The 21,601-nt window shown below is 40.0% G+C and overlaps 3 protein-coding genes and 2 pseudogenes across 8 annotated transcripts; 3 read left to right on the top strand and 2 right to left on the bottom strand.

Moving 5' to 3' along the window:
- Window positions 1-841: 841 nt before the first annotated feature.
- On the top strand, window positions 842-4,618 carry LOC103434474 (uncharacterized). Of its 5 annotated transcripts, XM_070821586.1 has the most exons (11): window positions 862-1,022; window positions 1,424-1,485; window positions 1,595-1,730; window positions 1,836-1,897; window positions 2,072-2,198; window positions 2,749-2,897; window positions 3,258-3,365; window positions 3,466-3,585; window positions 3,736-3,930; window positions 4,200-4,349; window positions 4,477-4,618. In XM_070821586.1, the coding sequence occupies exons 3-10, from the start codon at window positions 1,619-1,621 to the stop codon at window positions 4,299-4,301; spliced, it is 975 nt and encodes a 324-aa protein (XP_070677687.1). In that variant the 5' UTR covers window positions 862-1,022; window positions 1,424-1,485; window positions 1,595-1,618; the 3' UTR covers window positions 4,302-4,349; window positions 4,477-4,618. The 5 variants fall into 5 exon arrangements, with proteins under 5 accessions (XP_028959171.1, XP_028959174.1, XP_028959173.1 ...); XM_029103341.2 differs by lacking the exon at window positions 1,424-1,485 and having other exon boundaries at window positions 846-1,022; XM_070821585.1 differs by having other exon boundaries at window positions 1,561-1,730; window positions 4,200-4,594.
- A 622-nt stretch (window positions 4,619-5,240) lies between these two features.
- Window positions 5,241-7,563, top strand: LOC103434475 (chromatin remodeling protein EBS). Its single transcript, XM_008372833.4, has 5 exons — window positions 5,241-5,737; window positions 5,854-6,196; window positions 6,317-6,385; window positions 6,921-7,050; window positions 7,291-7,563. Exons 1-5 carry the CDS (start codon window positions 5,428-5,430, stop codon window positions 7,315-7,317), a joined length of 879 nt encoding a protein of 292 aa, XP_008371055.3. The 5' UTR covers window positions 5,241-5,427; the 3' UTR covers window positions 7,318-7,563.
- A 726-nt stretch (window positions 7,564-8,289) lies between these two features.
- LOC103434580 (subtilisin-like protease SBT2.4) lies at window positions 8,290-11,903 on the top strand (annotated as a pseudogene).
- A 28-nt stretch (window positions 11,904-11,931) lies between these two features.
- On the bottom strand, window positions 11,932-15,743 carry LOC103408763 (O-fucosyltransferase 2-like; annotated as a pseudogene). Its single transcript, XR_011580907.1, has 11 exons — window positions 15,105-15,743; window positions 14,745-14,834; window positions 14,532-14,631; window positions 14,368-14,429; window positions 14,110-14,191; window positions 13,881-13,887; window positions 13,696-13,816; window positions 13,460-13,603; window positions 12,970-13,304; window positions 12,566-12,806; window positions 11,932-12,482 (listed from the first exon to the last, which is right to left on the bottom strand). The product of XR_011580907.1 is annotated as an O-fucosyltransferase 2-like (transcript).
- Window positions 15,744-15,845: 102 nt separating this feature from the next.
- Window positions 15,846-21,284, bottom strand: LOC103419602 (protein STRUBBELIG-RECEPTOR FAMILY 8-like). The gene is made up of 16 exons (XM_008357702.4): window positions 20,770-21,284; window positions 20,110-20,242; window positions 19,936-20,007; window positions 19,755-19,820; window positions 19,571-19,642; window positions 19,393-19,464; window positions 19,189-19,260; window positions 19,022-19,087; window positions 18,871-18,936; window positions 18,476-18,783; window positions 17,964-18,220; window positions 17,404-17,675; window positions 17,150-17,285; window positions 16,907-17,046; window positions 16,624-16,780; window positions 15,846-16,308 (listed from the first exon to the last, which is right to left on the bottom strand). Exons 1-16 carry the CDS (start codon window positions 20,888-20,890, stop codon window positions 16,159-16,161), a joined length of 2,160 nt encoding a protein of 719 aa, XP_008355924.2. The 5' UTR covers window positions 20,891-21,284; the 3' UTR covers window positions 15,846-16,158.
- Window positions 21,285-21,601: the final 317 nt, after the last annotated feature.

Below are 21,601 nucleotides of genomic sequence, written 5' to 3'. Positions count from 1 at the left end.
CGTTGGCGAGAATCAAACCTATAACTTCTTATTTACAATAAAAGGTTTTAAATTTCAGGTAGACGGGCTATGGGCCCATTCCAACAACACCGATATTGTTCTTACTCGGCAACCTGCACAATCTGTCAGGTGTGGGGTTTTAATATAAAAGGTCTTGATATTAATTAGAGTGGGGTAATTTTATATAAATGATTTGTTCTCAAGCCTTCTGGCCGATGTGGGACAGAGAAATTCTAACACTTCCCCGCACGTGAGACCTCATTTTATGGGTCGGATGTGGAGTCCCACACATCGGCAACTATGTGGAGCCAAGCCGGGGCTCACCCATTTGCGCGGGGCTAAAGGGGATCCACCAGTTCACGTGGATGTACAGACCCGTCCTCTGTTCCCTGGCTTTGATACCATCTTAAATTTTAGGTAGACAGGCCATGGGCCCACTTCAACAACACCGATACTGTCCCCACTTGGCCACCTGCTCAATCCGTCAAGTGTGAAGTTTTAATACAAAAGACATCGGTATTAATTAGAGTGGGGTAATTCTATATAAATGGCTTGTTCTCAAGCCTTCTGGCCGATGTGGGACAGAGGAATTCTAACATAAGGATTACTACTAAACCGTAATACTAAATGACAACAACACTTGAATTTTAAATAAACGTGTTTACGTGTGAAAGTAGTTTTTAATTGTCGAATTATGGAAGTGTGGAAAATTACTTACCTAAAAATATAAAAAATAAAATCCCGCAGTCCAGCCTCCAGGAAAGAGTACTTGGGCTTCATAAACTATAAGCCCATAACAAACGTGCGTAATAATAATAATAAGCCCAACCCATATTTGGTCGCTTGTCAATCCGAACACACAGAATTTGGGGTTTAGGAAATTGGGGGTTTTTCGTCTACATCTTGCAGCAGCACCAGACCTGCCTCCGGCCACCTTTCTCTCTCTCTCTCATTCGCCCTCCTTCCACGACGAGAGCACTCTCCGTTTGGAGGATCAACGGCCTACCGCATTTCCGAATTGGGTACTTCTTTCTTCTTCGTCTTCGCTTTGTTTTTTGGGCACTTTTGATTATTATGCGTTTTCAATTCTGTGTTTAGATGAAGGTTTGTTTGGACAATTTAGGTTAGTGTTCGTCACTCTTTCCTCAGCTGCTAAAGTTATCTTTTTGTTTTGGGCATTTTATCGAACACCTCGAAAGCATTCGAATAAAAATGGAAAGAAAAAAAGGAAAACTAATGAAAAGAACTTGAAAATTTTGAATTTCAACGATAAGAATAAAATAAAGGGCAAAGTAAATAGTATCAGGATTGACTTTTTAGTGTAAAAATGTGGTTTTTTGTTAAAGTGAATATTACTGGAAGCTTTTCGTTAAAGTTCCCAAGAAAAAAATGGTTTGTAATGATAGTCTGTATTATGTGATAGTGTGAAACACTGTAGTATCACATTCGTGCATTTGAGAACGAGAGACCGAGTTCGACGGCGAAGTAAGTTCTGTGATGAATTCATGTTGGTGTAAAGTGTAAACATCAATTGAAGGTCCCAAGTGGTGTATTTTGTAGTAAGAAGACTGAGAAAGCTGATTTGTGGATGTAGATAACCAGTTGAATATAAGTCGGTATGGCTTTGTTGGTATCCAGAAGGCTTTTGCGTTCATTTGGTTCTGTATTGGCATCAGGCCGCTGTGATTCTTCAAGTAATTTATATCCATCATCATTTCGTGCTACTTTCGGTAAGGGCGTGTGCATGTCTTTCGTAAGCTGTTTGTTATTGACTTCCATGGAAGGAATTGAAAGCATTATTATTTTGTCCAACCTTTATTTTGGCCCTTGAACAGATTTTTGCGGCCATGTTCCCGGGGATACCTTACTTTCTGGAGAGTTGTCAGCTGTTTTCAAGGTATTCTTTGCATAATTATATTTAGATTTTATATTGGAAAAAGAAAAGAATATAGTGAAAGTTAAACTATATCATATTTTTCATATATTCAATAAGCTGATTTGTTGGAGTTTTTGCTTTCTTAATATGTGACAACTAAGTAATTAACTCATATTTTGTTGTATCTCTTTATAGCCTGGATCATTTTTTCTAGCAAATCGAAGGCTTTCAACCTCCAACCCGACTCCCGAATCAAGTGGAGGTGCCTTTCCCTCTAATTTATTGTCTGCAAAGCCTGTGGTTGCATCAGAGCGTTCTATAGGTACGAGGAAAGCTCAAAACTTTGCATGTGTTGAGATTTATGTTACCTATAAAAAGCATTATAAGTATTGAAACGTGTGCATTAACTGTTACACTGTAGGTTTGAGCTGAATTCTTTCTCCACCTATTGGCATAAGTTCAAATGTGTTGTCCCCGATCTCTGCTATGAATATAAAAAATACACACACGCACACACATATATTTAAACTAACATTGCATCTTTATCACTTGGTAAAAATCAGTTTGGACATCTATCGTACTTTTAGCATAGCTGTAATGAATTCTATCTCATCTACATGTGGATGATTCTGTGAAAATCAAGAACAATCCTATAGTTTGAAAGTTTTTTTCGTTTGTCTTTTATGCTAAGTGAGATACATTTATGTAGGCATATTCTTGCAGTGCATGCAGAAACTGTTAGTTTGTTGTAACACTTACATATTACTTTTCCTGGTTTACGTGTAGATGTAGGTATGGTTTATTAATGTTACTTATCAAAACTGGACATGTACTGTAGAACTGTTTTACTGATTCTGTGTACTGTAATATAGGGCTCGGTCAGGACCTTGTGATTCCAGTGACAAATTTTCATTATGAAGATAAAGGCTTCACAGTTTTGGCTGGTGATGTTTTCGATGTACCTATTAGGAAGGATATTATTCATCGGGTTGTACTATGGCAGCTAGCAAAACGACAACAGGTATTTACTTATCTATGTATATACTTACGCATTGGTACCTCAAATACATCAAATTTTCATTATTTAACCTATGCCGTAATATTTTTTATTTTTGATGAAGAAAGAGGATATTCTAGCTGCTGTGCCACTAGGAATTGCACAGGCTTTCATATAGAGAAATGGATTAAAAAAGGGGGGGGGGGGGGGGGGGGGAGAGAGGAGGGGGGTTCAACTGTGTTGTCATAAGTTTAGAAATTATTGTCGTCCAAGTTTAGATTTTTCATACCGTGGAAGCATTCATGATGAACCACTGGCAAGACTATACAAAAGTGAATGTGAGGAAGATGAGATAAAAGGTTATGCTTGTTGATTGGTCTACAGGGAACACATTCAACAAAAACTATTAGTGAGGTTAGTGGGACTGGGAGAAAGCCATGGAATCAGAAGGGTACTGGTCGAGCAAGGCACGGAACATTGCGTGGTCCCCAGGTACTGATATATCATGCTTTTGAATTAGCATGTTTCCTGATTTTCATTCTAACTCTGCCTTGAAGGTGGTTTTGCTAATGGACTTAATGGGTGTTAACAGTTCAGAGGAGGATGCACAATGCATGGTCCTAAGCCGCGAAGCCATGAAATTAAGCTGAATAAGAAGGTTCGGCGTCTAGGACTAAAGATTGCTCTGACAGCTCGAGCAGCAGAGGGAAAGGCAACTCTCTCTCTCTCTCTCTCTCTCTCTCTCTCTCTCTCTCTCTCTCTCTCTCTCTCTCCCCTTGCTTTGTTGTGCTGTGTGGCCGAATTATTTTAATTAAAGTTTTGTCTGGTGGAACTTAACAAGTGAAACTGTATGAAACTACAGCTTCTGGTTTTTGAAGATTTTGAGGTCCCCACGCATAAAACCAAGAATATTGTAAACTACGTCCAGCAAATGGAGGGCTCCAAGAAATTTTTGCTGGTGGATGGTACTAAAACAGAGGATGGTAAACAAATGTTACCCGAAAAGCTCAAGTTGGCTACACAAAATTTGCATTATGTGAACGTGCTGCCCGCAGTAGTGAGTTGCTCTTTCTGATCCTTAATGCAGCCTGAGATGCCATTCCACATAGACACTTTGTTCTACAAATTAGTGGGCTTCTTATATTATTAGCAATGGCTTAGATAGAAATTATTAACAAACATTTACATTGTCGAAGATGTTTGATTCATGAGAACTAGAAGCAAACAACAGAAACAACATTCTCAAGATTTGTAGATACATGAAACCAGCTGCCATATAAGTTCGGTTTGAACTCAGTACTCATGTGTGTTTCTCACTTTTTGCAGGGTTTGAACGTCTACAGCATCCTGCAGCATGACACACTGGTGATGACCCGAGCAGCTGTAAATGAAATTGTCAAGCGGATGCACACTCCAATCAACCGTTGACGTAGTATCTAATCGTCTGCTCCACTTCATTACTTGTAGCTCATATAGGTACCGGCTTTTGTTTTTTGAAGGGGCTAAAAGAACGCCAAAAGTTTTAGCCGAAAAATAATGTGTTGATTTTCGTACAGTATGCAGATCAAATTAAGTGATTGATACGTTGAATTCTATGTCTTAGGTTAACTTCACCGCAAAATTTTGTGTTGGATATGAAGTGAGGTTTAGAGGACATTCATTCATTCCATAGCTGTTAAAATGTTGTGCACCTTTGCTGTTATGAAGGTAATGTTACATTATGGGGTCGCAGTCATTTTAGAAAATGTGTCCAATTTTAGTAAATGAGTTGGATTTCTCGTTTGGATTGTCTGGAGCCTAAGAACGAGTAAATTTGGACCACTCAAATTAAATACGGCTTCTATTAACTCATTTTGCTGGCTCACTTCATACATACTCAAATGCTCGAATCACTCTCTCTTGAATGGTTGTTGGTTTTTAGGCTTCGGACAGTGAGGTCTGGAAAGGATCAACTCTCAATAAATGCCGTGCGGTGACAATAACTCGAAAAATAGGGTATGATTGTAGAAGTGAATTTTTGTAAAAGCTTCGTGAAATCGATTTTAAAAAAAAAAAAAAAAAAAAAAAGAAACATGACTTACTTATACATTACAGCTTTTGTGAGAGATGACAACAGTTGAGTTTTTATAAGATTATTGTGTGTGGATTAAGAAAATCTCTGATAAAAAAAATCTAATCTCAAATTTACGATAAGAATTTTAACCACTGTTATTGTGACACATGTTATCATTTATTAAGAACTTAAGCTCAAATTTCCGATATTTTCAAACATAGGTTAGGTAAGTTGTGTCGTGCTTTCGGCTGCTTGAAAAGCCAAACCCTCCCTCCAACAACAACAAACAAACAAAGAGCCAAACCCAACCGATCGATCCCTCTAAAACTAAACCCTCAGGCGCCCTCCTCGTTGCATCATCAAAATCTTGTTTTTACACGGACCAAAAATTTGAATCACATATGAAAAACAAAGTTACTAATCACAAAAGAACAAAATAAAAATTATTGGAGAGGCGTGCAAAGGAACAAACATTTAACGCCAAAATTTAAGACGGGAATTATGGGACCCCATAAAGGTCAAGCGTCGCACTCGCTTCTGTGCTCTCTCTCTCTCTCTCTCTCTAGTCTCCATGAGAAGAAGGGTCTAGACTCTAGGGTTTTCCGGTCTGAATTCTCCCTCGCAAATGTTCAAAATTATAGGGCTTTGAAATCAAACCAGTTTCCGCCATTGAAATTGATTCAAAGTTCCCACATTTTCCACCACCAGAACTTCCCAGAAAAGACCCACATGGCCAGAACCAGACCAGGAAAAAAGGAGTCAAAGGACGCGGACTCTTACACTATCAGGGGCACCAACAAAATCGTCAGAGGTAACAAAAATCAAAACTTTTTGTTAATTTTCGAAAAATTTCGAAAAAATAATTTTTGGGTTGTTCGATTTTTGCTGGAACGCTAAATGCGTTGAGGAAGTTTGGTGATTTTGCAGCTGGGGATACCGTCCTGATGCGCCCGTCGGACACCGGAAAGCCGCCGTACGTGGCGCGCATCGAGAAGATCGAAGGTGAAAGTCGAGGCGGCATGAAAGTGAGAGTGAGGTGGTATTACAGGCCGGAGGAGTCGATTGGAGGGCGGAGGCAGTTCCATGGAGCCAAAGAGTTGTTCTTGTCCGACCACTATGATGTGCAGAGCGCTCACACCATTGAAGGCAAGTGTACAGTGCACTCCTTCAAGAACTACACTAAGCTGGAGAATGTTGGAGCTGAAGATTACTACTGTAGATTTGAGTACAAAGCTGCTACTGGAGCGTTCTCCCCCGACCGAGTTGCTGTGTGAGTGTAATCTGTGTTTGTTTTCGGTTTTAGTTGAAATGTAGTTCGTAGGTTGGGATTTGGTGGAAATGTAGTATTTATGGGTGGGATTTGATGGATTTGGTTTTGTGTGTTTTGAAGGTATTGCAAGTGTGAGATGCCGTATAACCCGGATGACCTCATGGTACAATGTGAGGGGTGTAAGGACTGGTAACTTCATTTTTCCTTCGTACTATATTAGCGTTTCGGAGATGGGATTTGTTGACAGAATGTGCTTCGAATATTGATTAAAATTTGTGCCCAAAAGAGAGGGAGAAAGGGAAACATTTAAGAGGCCGGATCCCCAAGTTGCAGTCTCAAACGCCAGTTGGCATATGTGCAAACAGCGTAAAAGTTTGGATTGAATGATCATTTTGCTAATGTTTTCTTCTCCCTCCCGGCGGCTTTAAGTTATATACTTATGTGAGTTATCACTGCAATTTGCCTTAACCAACTCGAAATTTGTACCGTATGAAGATTGATTTTCATGTGTGTTTTTTTAATTTTTTGGGTCGAATTCATATGTTTGTTTAGCTAGAAGTTTATTGTTCACATTCATGCTTGAGAACTGGTTCCTGAATTCATGATGGTCTTAGTACTCTGGTAGTTTAATATTTGATCTTTTTCAGATGAACTTTTGGTTGCTGTTGCATACATGGATTTATCCTGATACATACACGGATTTATTTTACTATCGAACTTGTAGGTACCATCCTGCTTGTGTGGCCATGACTATTGTGGAAGCAAAAAAATTGGAAAGCTTTTTGTGTTCCGAGTGTTCAGCTGAAGGGGACGGGAAAAAGCCCCAGAATGCAGTTCCAGCAGCTGTCGCGAAGGTGCGATATTTTATAACGGAGTTTTAGATAATTATAGACAAGACTGAATCATATATTAATAATAGTTTCACATGTTCACTGTATATTTTATGATCAATGGTGCTTTGTTCATGGAAATGTATTGTCATTTCTCCTTGTTATTCACCGGTGTTTTATTCATCCTACACTATATATCAAATTATGTTAATAGTTAAATCTATTCCGATCAAATTTCTAATCAGAATTCATGACCTTTTGCAGCTCGAGCCCAAGCGCCGTAAGAAATGACATCCTTCGCAAGCATCGGTTTGCTAGAGCCGAGATGTTATCAACTCTTTTGATGTCTGCCGTGTGGGCTGTACAGTAGGATATCAGGCCCTTAGCTTTTGGTTACATATCATGACCGTAGTTTGATTTAGGCCGTGTGCACCAGCTTCATTTTCAGGAAATTGGTCATGCAATTGTAACTAAACAGAATTCAGTTCAAACCTTGTTCTCTATCTCGACAACCGATGAATCTGTTGCGTCCAAAAATTGTTGCTTCGTACTTTTTGTTATTAACCTATGAATCTGTCAACGTTGTGATCGGATAACTTTTTGTATGTTTAAGTTGTAGGAGTTTGTAGTGCTCCACGGCAGCTGAAAATATCTGCAGATAATAATGCACAGTAAAATGTTAGTGTCTGGTCTGATGGCTGCTTTTCGAACTTCGGTAGATGGTTTCCATGATATACAGTTTGTAAAAATGCTCTCCTGTCACCAAGTGACCGGAGAACGCGTGGTCGCCGGTGTGTGACTGAATTTTTAGCCACCAGGTGATGAAGAGAAACAGATTCACACCGTCGCCACCAGTGTGTGACTGAATTTTTAGCCACCAGGTGATCAAGAGAAACAGATTCATACCGTCGCGCACCCTATTCCAAATGGGTGCTACTAAAGCTCCTAGATTCTGTTCATAGTGAACCAGAAGTTAGCTCTTGCTCTTGCTTTTACCCGTCCACCCCGTCTCTCGGCACCAAAAAACAGCGAACTCAAGAAAGCTCTATTCACATTATTAGTGCAGTTAACCATTGATTGTTTGCATGATAGATATGGCAACTTCATGTTTTAAATCTGTGAAGCTTACAAGTAAATTTGTGTCCATAATTCATGAACTGCAGACTCCTATATATCGAAACCATTTAGCAGCACATAATTAGCGTTAAACCGAACAAATTAATATCATAATCCCCAACATATTTGTCAGTCTGAGATGCAACCATGGCAGGAAAGGCCAGTCTAATGCGTCCAATATTTGTCTTTGCGCTTATTGTTTCTGTCGCGTTCATTAGTTTTGCGGAAGAGCGAGCCTTGTACATAGTTTTTTGATGGAAGGAGACCCGGTTGCATTCCATGGAGGTTCTCGAATATCATATCGTGAAGACGGAAGGCGTCTTGGTCTAAACAGGTGGTATGGGGAACACAAAACTTGTCTAATCCAGTTTTCATGTATATACAGCCCCGCTCTGTGCATGATATTTTGTCTTTCTTGAAGACGTGATATCTTGAGAAAGAGATATTCTGTGCAGAACGTCATATTTTAAAAAAAAAAGATAGGATGTCCTGCACAGAGATTCTTTATATACGTGTGTGTTTATAATGATAATTGCTGATTATGATCTTAATTATCTATGGTTTGATGCTTATGGATATGGTTTGTGAAGTTTTCAAGGCCCATGCAAAGCGATTGGTGGATTCTCATGACCAACTTCTACAAAGTGCTTTAGAGACTGGAAGCTACAGCAAGCTTTACAGCTTTGAACACATTGTAAATGGCTTTGCTGTCCATACCATCCCTTCCCAGGTCCTCTGACACTGTGTATATTTTTTATTCGAGCGATATAGTAATCTTATTTAAATAATTGGGCGGGAGATGTTGAACTTGGGTGCAAAGGAGAAGCACACTTCACATGATTATGAGAAATTTGGATTTTGGTCCTCAGAATTGTTTTTGGCCAAGGTCCAGTAAATTTCAATTTACAATTTCAGTCCAATATGCGGATTTAGGCGTAGCCACATTGGTTGGAGCATATGTGCTCCCCCTATTCACTAAGATTGAGTCTCACTCCCCGTAATTTAGATTGGTTTGAAGTAAAATATTGCTTGTATATAAAAATGCAGTCCGATACTTGTTGGATATAGGTTTATCATTTACCTATATATTTGACGGTGAACATTACAGGCTGAGAAGCTCAAAGATGCGGCAGGAGTGAAGTTGGTTGAGAGAGACAGAGGAGCAAGGTTGATGGCAACGTACTGTCCTGAATTCCTTGGACTACCCCAAGGAGCATGGACACTGGAGGGAGGAGATGATCGTGGCACCGGCGAAGGAATTGTGATTGGTTTTGTGGATTCAGGCATCAATCCCACACACCCCAGTTTTGCTTATGATCCCCTGCACCGTTTCACCTCAAACATTTCTCATTTTTCAGACGCTTGCGAAACGGGTCCTCGATTCCCAGCCAGTTCATGCAATGGGAAAATAGTCTCGGCAAAGTTCTTCTCAGCTGGGGCTGAAGCTGCTGCCACTCTTAACTCTACAGTGGATTTTCTTTCACCCTTTTATGCAGTTGGTCATGGAAGTCACGTGGCATCAACGGCTGCGGGTAATGCTGGAGTTCCAGTGGTTGTAAATGGTTACTACTATGGAGAAGCAAGTGGGATGGCTCCACGGGCGCGGTACACTTTGTCTATTGCTTACATTGCAGCAGTGTCAAGATTCCAGAATTCTCACATTTCTGGCTTCTTTTGATTGTGATTTTTGCTTTTCATAACAGAATTGCTGTATATAAAGCTGTGTATCCTACAGTGGGAACTTTAACAGATGTAGTTTCAGCAATTGATCACGTAAGATCTTTAATTTGACAGGTTTTCCAAGTTTACTTGGCATCCAAGTTTCTAACCGAAATAGTACAAAACTTAGTGGCTAGTTCCCTAACAAGTAGAACAACTTTCTATTACATCAGGCAATTCTAGATGGAGTGGACATCCTAACACTTTCTGTAGGACCAGATGAACCTCCAGAAGATACTGTTACCTTCTTAAGCACGTATGATATTGCCATGTTATCTGCTCGAAGAGCTGGGGTTTTTATGTTGCAAGCAGCAGGCAATCAAGGGCCAGGTCCTTCGAGCGTAGTCTCTTACAGTCCTTGGGCTGTAGCTGTCGCTTCATCTGGCACTGATAGAAATTACCCCAGTTCTATTCTTCTCGGAAATGGCACAAAAATCGAAGGTGTGGGATTATCATGTACTAATATATTAACTTCAACAACATTTTAACTAGACCTCGTTCAACTTCATCCATAATTTTTTCATGAATTGATTATCTTTATCGTTTTCAGGACCGACTTTTGGATATGGTTTACTTTTGCATAAGTTGGATTTGGCAAGGGATGCAGTGAAGGCAGATGGGACGTTCCCAAGGACTCCGCCTTATGTCGAGGAGTGCCAATATCCTGAAGCATTGGATCACAATGTAGTGCAAGGTAGCATCGTCATTTGCACCTTCTCAGCGGGATTCTACAACGGAACATCCAGCCTCACTGCCATCATCAACACGGCAAAAGGTCTAGGGTTTATGGGTTTTATCCTTGTTGCAAATCCAGCCTGCGGTGATTTCATTGCAGAACCTATTCCTTTTGTTGTTCCTGGCATTTTGGTCCCCAATTTAACCAATTCCCAGGTATAAATGTTTAAAATATATCTGATTTTCCGTAACCTTGGCCTATCCAGAATTACCACAACAATCTTACAATAACTGATAATAAATTTAGGTTATATTACAATATTATGAACAAGAAACACACGAGGAGAAAGGATTTGATACTCGATTTGCAGCAAAAGCAGCTATTGGAGAAGGAAGAGTTGCTTCTTTCATGGGACAAGCGCCCGTTGTAAGCAGATTCTCTTCCAGGGGACCAGATTTCACAAACACCTCCAGGACTCCTTGTGATGTACTAAAGCCGGATATTCTTGCCCCAGGGCACCAAATTTGGGCAGCTTGGAGTCCCTTTAGCGCCTCAGAGCCCGCTTTAACAGGTGAGAAGAAGTTGCAAGCCTGCAACAATCTTTTTGTACTGTTCAGGTTATAACTTGATATACAAGCAAAGAATTAAAACACACTTCGTGCTTCTGTTCTTTAGGCTACAATTTTGCACCACAATCTGGTACAAGCATGGCAACACCTCAAGTAGTGGGAATAGCAGCACTCATCAAGCAGTACAATCCTTCATGGATTCCATCCATGATCGCGTCTGCAATTTCCACCACTGCCACAAAGTATGACAACAACGGAGAACTTGAAATGGCAGAAGGATCCGGCATAGGCAGTACATATCCGTCCAGCCATTTTGATTTAGGAGCTGGATTCGTCAGTCCAAGTCGAGCCATGGATCCCGGCCTAGTCTTACCTTCTGGATATGAAGATTATATCAGCTTCTTGTGCTCATTGCCTGAAATCAAAAGTCCAGCTACAATTAGAAATGCAACCGGACAACTGCGCAACTACACACTTGACCATCCGGCCAATTTGAACCTTCCTTCGATAACAATATCGGCATTGAGGGGTCTCAAATCATCCGACGGATTTTCAATAACGTGGGGAGCAAGCCGGAGACTTTTGTTTCCTCTGCGGTGTCACCTAATGGGACAATAGTGGATCTGTGTCCAACTTGGTTTAGAATTGCTCCACAAGGCATCCAAGAAATGGATGTACAAGTTAAAGTGACCCAAGCGATGGATGATTTTACATTTGGTGAAATTGTTCTTACTGGAAGTTTAAATCATATTGTCCGGATGCCCTTATCGGTTTTTCCGGTTTCGATATCAAAATGATGAGAAGCTTTAGCTTTCACAACTCTGATGAATGGAATTTGAATGATTAAATTATGATTGGATCAATGGTTTTATACAAATCATGTGAATTTACATATTACAATTGAATTAACCATATGGGGGACGCTCGTATGTGGCCACCTCTGGTGGGTTGTCCTGGTCGGATTGGAGCGGAGATCAAACGTACCCTTCCGGATTAGTCAGATATGCGGATACGGCAAGCTGTCAGAAAAAACATGACACAAATCTAGGAAGCAAATGTCAGGAGGATATTGTCATGTTGCACATACACTCGTCACACCGTGGATACCTATACATACTCCTTGCCTTCGGCCTTGGCTGGATGTGTTTAGTTTGTCTAACTGCTTTTCGAATTCTCTGCTCGAACACACGCCATTCAATAGTGGAGTTGTTCATAAAGATGCTTGAAAGCCTGCGTTTGTTTGGCCGTATTGTTGGCATTTTTCCTCCACCATAGTATATTCGAAAACCGGATACCAAGGATGACAACTGACTTCCTGAATCGGTCATGGCAAATGCATCGGCAGCAGTGCAGCCTATGAAGTCCAGTGCTGCTAACTATAGAAGGAACTTAGGCATGTAAAAGCGGCAGTACAACTGAAATGTAAGAATCATCTTAAATATTTACAGCATCTCATTACCTGTGATGAAAAATTCATGTAAGGTTCGAGTTCAGTCGGTGTGAGCAAATTTTCTTTAGTCACTAATTCCGGATACAAGCTAGTCAAAGCAATCATGCTTGATCTACCTCCATATATTTGTGAACCTGCCACAAATATACGTGTGTTCCGGTTGAAACCAAGAGCAGCAAGCATTAGTACTGCTTCTTCAGGTGTTCAGGGACAGAAGCCTTCTTCCCTGAGCTCTGCAGGAGTAGGCAGCCTGGAACAAGTGAAAAATTTCAATAAGACGGTCAAACTCAAAAACATTTAGAAAGTGCCAAGTGAAAGAACAGAAACCCTTAAAGCAAATATTTTCTCAATCTACCATTAGTATCATGAACTATCAAAACAAAAACACACCAATAAAATTATATACTGCATACGTTTTAGTCTTCCTAAGAAGTGTCAGTGTGGGGAAGTGGATTTCACGATATGCTTCCAACTCTTTTCTCTCTTCATCACCTCCACCAAACTCACATAAAGAATGAGCTACCATGTCAATTTCAAACCTCAGGTGCAAAGCTAGATATCTGGAAGCTTTCTTAGCACGGCTTTTGTTTTGTTTCTTGACTGGTTCTGCATATGACCCAACAAAAAAGCGATCAAGCTGTCCAGGGTGACTTTTGTTTAGGCGCAATCTTTGAAGAAGTAAAGCACCAACTTCTTGTATCTTGGGGACAAATTGAAGGGCGTGAAAATTACATCTGCATCGAAGTCTCTAGATGAAGTTCCCCAATTAGGAAGAGTGGACATGAAAAGTGGTAGGCAAGCAAGCAAGCAACTAAGTGAAACTATGTGAGGAAGATTGATCGCAATCCAATAAAAAATTCCGTAGAAATAAATGATTAAAGGGTGCCAGAGCTTATTGTCTACCCGCAATTGAAATGGTATGGGATCAAATGGCAAGCGATGCCCGAATCCAAGAAAATGTACAATTCCGTTCTTAAGTAGAATGGGGATGATGCGTTTCAAGTAAAAACTTGGCTTTGCCTCTTTGGGGATGTCTACATCTGTCACCTGGAAAAATTATAACAAGAATTCGGAACAGACTCATCGTGAGAGAAAACACTTTGATGGTTATGAATACTTAATGTCACTGAGGGACTTACAACACTACCAATTGCTTCCAAATCTAATGACTGTAGCTCCTTTGGAAGTTCCTTCACTATCCGAATATCAGGAGTCAAGTAGTTAATAAAATGCTCCTACTGATAGATATCGCCAACCTGACTATGAAATCGTACAATTAGTTATCATTATTTCAAAGGCAAAAAATATGAGATATAGGATACACGAAGCTACTACAATCAGAACATGAGCAGTATATGAAGAAAGCACCCACAAATATTACCATTTTGACCGTGATCAACAGAAATATGAACAGTGAAACAATTATTAGAATCACCCCAACAACCATCGAACCCCATTTGAGTTTTGAATCCCGAAGCTAAATGACATCAGCCGTATAGCACAAGAAACAAAGGAAAATGCTTGAGTAGAAAAAGGAAAATAAGTCACCTCACATCTCCATATACTGCTCTACAAAAATTTGGGAACAGCCAGGGTTGAATTGAGTAGTCGTGCAACAGCGACAGCATTGCAAACCTGTAGCCAAAGAAATAACTATTAGGTAAAAAAAATTGATATCGCAGAAAATGAGGGCCCATAGAACCATATCCTATATTTACGTTTTCGAAGTTATGATGACTCAATGCAAGTTCATGGAATTGGCACACTAGTAATCTTTAAAAAAAAGAGTGAGGGCCTCAAGCACCACTTACAGCTACTCGCTGCTGGTTCATCCCACCGTTTGCAGTGACCAAAATATATCCATTCTTCCCCGCTATAATGTACCACAGATAAGTTGATATCAGAACTAGCTTAATGATTTACAAACTGGACGAGTGTTGTTTGCGATATTTAAAATGCATGAATAAAGGACTACCATTAGGTTCCCAGCTCCGTTGGTCCGAACAAGGTTTCCAGGAAACAGCAGGAACTAATGGCTCCAGCCACAGATCTTTCGGCACAGGTTTATTCTGCCCCTGCATCATATCAATAAATCCGACGAGCCACACCAAGTGATTAGATCGAGATGTCATTAATTAAAGCATCAAAACTAAACTCAGAATCCAGTTAACTAGAGGAGAGAGAGTACCTCTGCCAATGCAAGGGAAGCCAAAGCCAGCATCCTTCCATAGTTACCCTTCTGTGCCTTTTTTCCTTTACCAATTTTTCTCCATTTTTCCTGCAAACATACCAAGTAAGAAACACAGACGGAATATGTTAAAACCATCTGGTAAAAACTTTCCCGCATAAGCACACAAATTCGAATTCTCCTCCCCGTAGGTAGAGTATCGCTCGTATCAAAAACAGAAATTTAAAAACTTTCCCATCAAGCGGTGGTGCTCTTACGCCCGAGTTTGAATCACCCTCCCCGCAGTTCAAATTAGCTTTAAGTAGACTATCGCTTGTATCGAAAGCTAAAAATTTCGAAACTTTCGCATCAACGACATACCCGAATGGTGACAGAAACCGAAGACACAGACGAATTCCCGGAAAACCCAGATTCAGAACGGATCCCATGATCTTGAAGCCGCAAGAGCATAACGCAATTCATCAAGAAAAATAAAACCAACAATCCAATCACCCCCACAAACCATTTCGCTCGCTTTTTGCTACACCATGCCCTCTCAGCCACCTTCCTGGTCGAGGCCCTCCTCTGCATCTTTAGCCCACTATCCATCTCCCAATACGACGGCTGCGCCTCCGAGGTTGAAAACCAAGTGAGGCAGATTCCCAGTGAGGCAGATTCCCGGCGAGCTAGTTGGGGATGACGGGCGGCTCCAGGGAGTGGAGGAGCCGGACCGGTAATGCAGCAAGGTGGGGTTGGGACAAGCGGAGGAGGAGGTGGTGGGGTCGAGGGGCTGAGCTGAGGTGGGTCTGTTTCAATTTGAACTATGTTTACGGACATCGATTTGTGTGCCGTCGGGTCGCATGGATTTGGACCCATAACAAAGCAGCTGGGACCTGAGGGAGAAACGCGGCGATTTCGGGTCCGAGGTTGCTAAAAATAGATGTCGGAGTTTGCCAAAAATGGAAGGGCGGAGATTGGGACTGGAATTTGCCGGACTCGTCTGAGTTACAAGTACAAGGAAATTTTTTTATTACAACGGAACACAATGGTACGTATTTTTATTTAATTTGTGAGAAATTTTATTTTTTAAGTTATTAACTTTTTAACACACAAATCTCATAATTTGTATAGTGACAGTGATTTTAGACTTATTTTTGTGTGTAGATAAACTCTATGAATCATAATTACATATCTTTTTAATCTAATTTTAGCACAAATCTGCATGTTTTTCTCCGCTTCTATGTGTTTCATCCAACCCTCGCCTCGCCATTTGTACAAGGAAAACTGCAAATATCTTCAACATATGTTCGGCAAGAAAAAAAGTCACTTGTCTGAGTCGTCTCCTTCCTGAGGCTTGGGATCAAATCTGTCAGCTCACACAAGCTATAGGATCTCTCCTAGCAAGAGAAAGGAGAGAGAAGGATGCTGGGGACACTTAAAACGACATGTCAATTGCTTCATGATCGGGGGTCTTGAATCCGAAACTAGATTCGTCACTTGAACGTCTGACCACGCTTGCTCTTTGTACTAAGCGGACCAGTGCTTGCACAACTTCGGACATGGGAGGCCGAAATTCGGGTTCCGGCTATACATGCATAAAAAACAATATGCAAATAGGTTAGTTTCTAAAAGATGAGAAACGAGATGAACTGAATGTTCCCCCATCCCTCCAAGAACCTAAACCCTTTTACTTTCCTCATGGAGAAATGACGAGAAGACAGAAAAATGCGATTATCTTCGTCTGTGTGAGCAGCTCGATCTCGCATTTAAGACATTTACGACAACCACTTATTTTTAAACCGTTGGTGATGCTCTTAAAGGCAGTGGGCAACTGATTGCTTGTTTTTTTTTTATATAACTACAGTAAAAAAAATCCTACTAGCATTAATAAAGAAGTTACCTGAACACAAAGTGCAATGATGTCAGCGAAACGTGAAAGTGACTTTGCCGGATACATGCCATTTAAAGCCGGATCAACCATTTTTGATAGGGCATCTATATCATGTAGTTGGGGAGTAGCCCATCTCACAAGTGATTGTTCTGACCTTGACCTTGAACTAAACATTAGAAGAACTCGAGGGAAATGGGAAACCATTAATCAACATTAAAAAGAATCGAGAAATTTCAAGGAAGAGCAAAAGAACACATAAACTAGGCAATTCATTAATGTGGGCCAGGCGTACCTGTCTAGTGGCTTCCGACCAGTCAACAGCTCGAGCATAACCACCCCAAAGCTGTAGACGTCACTTTTTACAGTGTATACTCCTGATAAGGCAAATTCGGGAGCACTATAACCAAATGAACCTACCATCTGAGTTGAAACCTGTGAATCATGAACTTGAATTGATCACTCGTACACAACAAAAGCATGAGGACTGAATATTTGCTCACAATCTATGAGAACAATTTAACTTCAGCAGTTTTACCTGTCGCTCTGTGTTTGGCGTTAGAGCAGCTAACCCACAGTCAGATAAGTGGGGATTAAGCTCTTCATCAAGTAAAATATTTGCTGACTTGAAGTTTCTATGTACAACAGAAGGTAAGCAAACTTCATGCAAGTACCTGGCAGAAGAATCTATAACTTAGTTTTTGAGCAGATATCGTGCAACTTTAACCCACGCATAACCCACACACCACACACAAACGAACGCTAATTTAAATGTTGAAATATGTAACATACTCTAAAGCTCGAGCAGTGCCAAGTGCTACCCTAACACGAGCATTCCAAGTCAGAGTATTACTGCCGTCTTCAGCAAAATGAAGAATGTCATGCAAGCTCCCATTTCCTACATACTCATAGACTAGAAGACGCTGTCCATGCTCTGCACAATATCCAGCCAATGTAACAATGTTTGGATGCCTCAAGCGCGACATATTTGAAATAGCTTCAAGGAAATTATCTTCCTCTTGCAAGGATAGTGCTGCATTGTCAATTTTCTTAATGGCCATTACCTGCATTACCGAAAAAGGACAAAGAAAAATAAGTTCATGTGCCACTAGTATAACAGTTGGTACTACAGGAGAAAATGACCTCAGAAAAGTAAAAGCTCGGGATGCCGGAATTTAGTGGAGCCTATATGGCAGGTAACAAACTAAACTTGATCCTATTTTAGCTTTTTTTTACTTGTGTTGCAATTACACCAAATCAGCAAACCATCACTAATTTGTACATATGGAATTATGGATATATTATTGTTTTAAAGAAAAGGAAGAAAACAACAATAATGTAAACAAATTTACCTTTCCATTAGGGAACTCTGCTCTGTAAACACGACCAAGAGAACCTTCACCAATAAGAAATTCTTGACTAAAGCTATTTGTTGCTGTTTGGAGAGAGGCAACAGTATAAGGAGTAGCAGTGATAGGTGATTTTATCCTTTTTGTCGATCCATTTTTACTATGTAACCTATCAACCACCAATATTTCTGCGGGTGGGGGCTTGATATCAGTTACAGCAGCCGTACTTTTTACCCTCTGCTCTTGCATCTCAGTATTTACTGCAAAATAGTGCATGATGCAGCATGGAAATGGTTAGGATACTCACAGAAGAGCATACCGCTACAAATATTTGTAAGAATTAGCTCTAACCCTTTTTACATCTATTTGAAAAGGGAAAGTACTAGTATTTACACTACTAAAAATGAATCTTGTTTCAAAGAACCCACGTGCCTCTCAAATCATATTTCTAGTTTATTAAAAAGCCAAACTTCAAAAGGAAAAGGAAAATGAAAAGAAGAGGAAAGCGATTATACCATTATTTGTGCGAGCAGAGACATTTCCACCAGAAGCTCTTGGAGTCCTGTCCTCCCTTTTGTTTTTGCGAATGCAAAAAGCAAGAGCAAGTAAGACAATGAGAGCAACAACAACAGAACCCAGAATTATCCCTACCAAAGCCCCGACAGCCAGCCCTTTTTTTGAATCATGTGATTGGCCATCAGATCCCCGTGGGGGTGTTCCAGATCCAGAATGGCTGCGATTCTTAGTAGTTCTTCCTGGGGGAGGTGGGATATATGGTGGTGGCGGAGGAGCAGGACCATTATCAAAACCATTTCCATCATAACTATTTCAATTTTAAGAATAATATTAGATGTATTGAAAAAGTGAAGCACCAAAGTACAGATCTGCATTAAGTAAAGAAGGCGCTCACATAAAAGTACGAATTGAACTAAGCTCTCTAGGTATCCACCCGCTGAAATGGTTGTTCGCAACATTTCTGCTCATAACAATGCGCACAACAAAGGTATAAGGTTAGGTAGTAGAATTCTGAGCGCCAAAATAAGGAGGGAAAACACCCTTACAAAGTAGTCAAGGGCAAACCCGTCAAAACATTGAGAGAACCAGTCAACTGATTATTCTGCACATAGCTGGCACAAATTGATATGTCATTACAAGTTAGTGCAAATAAACACAGCAGAATATTCGCAAACAGAAGTTTCAAAATAAATCAGTACTTCAAAAAACTCACAGGGAAGAAAGATTGGATAATGAACTTAAGGAACTAGGAATATCACTGGTGAAGTTGTTAAGAGATAGATCCCTGCAAGGAAAAGCATAGCAGCCCACCATATGAATTAGTTTAAAAGGAATTCTAAACAATGCAGCCAAAACATTCACGACATCAAGATAGCAGAATGCATATGCAAAAGAGTGCTAGGGTAAGGTATCTTACAAGGTTGCAAGGCTCACAAGATGAGCAAAAATGTCACCAATCGACTGGGATAGTGAGTTACGGCTAACATTCCTAAAAACATGGATTTTACAAATACATTAGAACAGCCTCATGGTGTATAGCGGAACTGCAGGAGAAAGTTAATGAAACTTCATAAAATTCAATACAGGAAACTTACAAATAGCTGAGAGAAACCATGTTGGCAATAGAATAAGGTAAATTTCCCGTGAAGTTGTTCCTTGCAAGATTTCTGTATATACATACACAAAACAAGAAGGAAAAAATAACAATTGAGTATCTTAGTAGCAAGGAAAACAACGTACAAGAACAAAAGAATGAATATATAAATGATTGGGCATTACAGGCTTGTAAGATTTGGAGGTAGTTGATACGGGATTGTATCATGAAAATTGTTGTCACTCAAATCACTGATGAACACAAAGAACATGACATTAATAACTCGGCAAATCAATTGAAACTAATAGAATTTGTTGCAAAATCCTAAACAAAATCAAAATAAAAACAGAGCAATAGCACTCTCACAATTTTCTCAACGATAGCAGATCGGAAAGCAAGTATCCCATAGTTCCACTGAGACCTAACCCAGAAACCTCTCTGTTATAACAACAACAAGACACATTAACAATGTCAATGAAGCAACTCAATTAATTGAATAAACTTCAAAACCGACCACATTTTCGAAACATAGAATCATACACTGCAACAACAGCTGAGCCCTCACAAGTTACCCCTTTCCATGACTCTCCACATGGATCACCGCCACTACTTGTCCAACCGGTTAGCTGAGAAGGACTGTTTACTGAGGTGTACAAAACTTGAAGTGCTTGAACTGCAAAGCAAAGAACATCACTTTTAAGAAAAGCACACCAATTTCTCACAAAAGCTTTGCTACTTATAGACTGCCTTTATTTGCTATCTGGTAAAATAAATCCAAAACTTCAAAAATGGGGAAAAGTTTCAAGCTTTGATTCCTCTATGCAATCAGGTAAATTCCTCTGAGCTGAAATTTAGCAAGTTATGGTAAAATTTCTCATTTTTCCAATATCCAATCACCATTATATGGAAAAAGGCAAAAACACCTGCATTTTTAATTTCCCACAATTTTCTCAGCAGCCAAACAAGGCCTAAAGTTTTCATTTTGAAGGGAAAAAAAAAACATCAACAGATCACAAAATAAAATAAAAAAACTCCAAAGTCAAAAGTCCATTTTCCATCCAAAAATCCTCATTTCCTAGAAAACCCATCACCAAATCCGTAAAGCAAAACCAACCCAGAATCGAAGCTCAAAACTTTTATCTAATAAAAAAATTACTGAGAAAATGACTGTAAATAAATAAATAAATAATGGGAAATTACCATCAGAAGCATCAGTGGTGCCACTAACGAGAGGCAGAGCAGCCAAAGCCGAGGCGATTAGCACGAACTCAATGAGCCAGCGAGTCACAGAGAGCGAGTTAGCAAAAGGGTGAACAGCCATTGCAGCGTTGGAAGCACAAAGAGAGAGAGAGAGAGAGAGAGAGAGAGAGAGAGAGGGAGGGAGAGAGTGTATTCAGGTGAGGTGCGGCGCGTGCAGGAGCACCATGGAGGCGCAGGGGAAGAAGAAGCAGCAGAGAGAAGTATTTGGTAGCAGTAGTAGTTGGAGTAGGAGATCGCCACCAGCATTGAGCGACATTGTCATTAAACAGAAGAGTCAGAGTCTCTCTGGGAGATTCGAAGCTTCAGTAATTAAAAGAGAGAAAAATTAAACAAAATTATAAATTAAATAATAATAAAGAAAATGTTACTGTGCATGCGTTGTGTCGGTGAAAGAGGAAATGGGGAATTTATTAAAAAAAATATGGGAAATGGAGAAAATAAGATGGAAACAGTCTAACCGAGGTTTGGTATCATCGATTAAATAAATTTTTTAGTGCGTCCGAAACAGCGAAACTATTAGGCCAAGTCAGACTTATAGTTCGAATACAAATTCTTTAGTTTGTTATCTCATTGTTAGGTCTACGTTGAATTTAGAGTTTGTTAGTTCTAATGTTGTTTAAAATTCAAACCTGCCGTGTATTTATGAAGCGAAACACTGTGTATTATTTTTGTTTTAAATATTATTTTAATTATATAATAACATATGGTATTCCACCGTGTACAAACACTCTAAAAGATCTCTCTTTGGAGTGGAAGAGTAACGTATGGCACT

This window comes from Malus domestica, chromosome 05 (genome assembly GCF_042453785.1).
Source record: "Malus domestica chromosome 05, GDT2T_hap1".
Classification (NCBI taxonomy): domain Eukaryota; kingdom Viridiplantae; phylum Streptophyta; class Magnoliopsida; order Rosales; family Rosaceae; genus Malus; species Malus domestica.
This window is presented reverse-complemented; position numbering and strand designations above follow the sequence as displayed.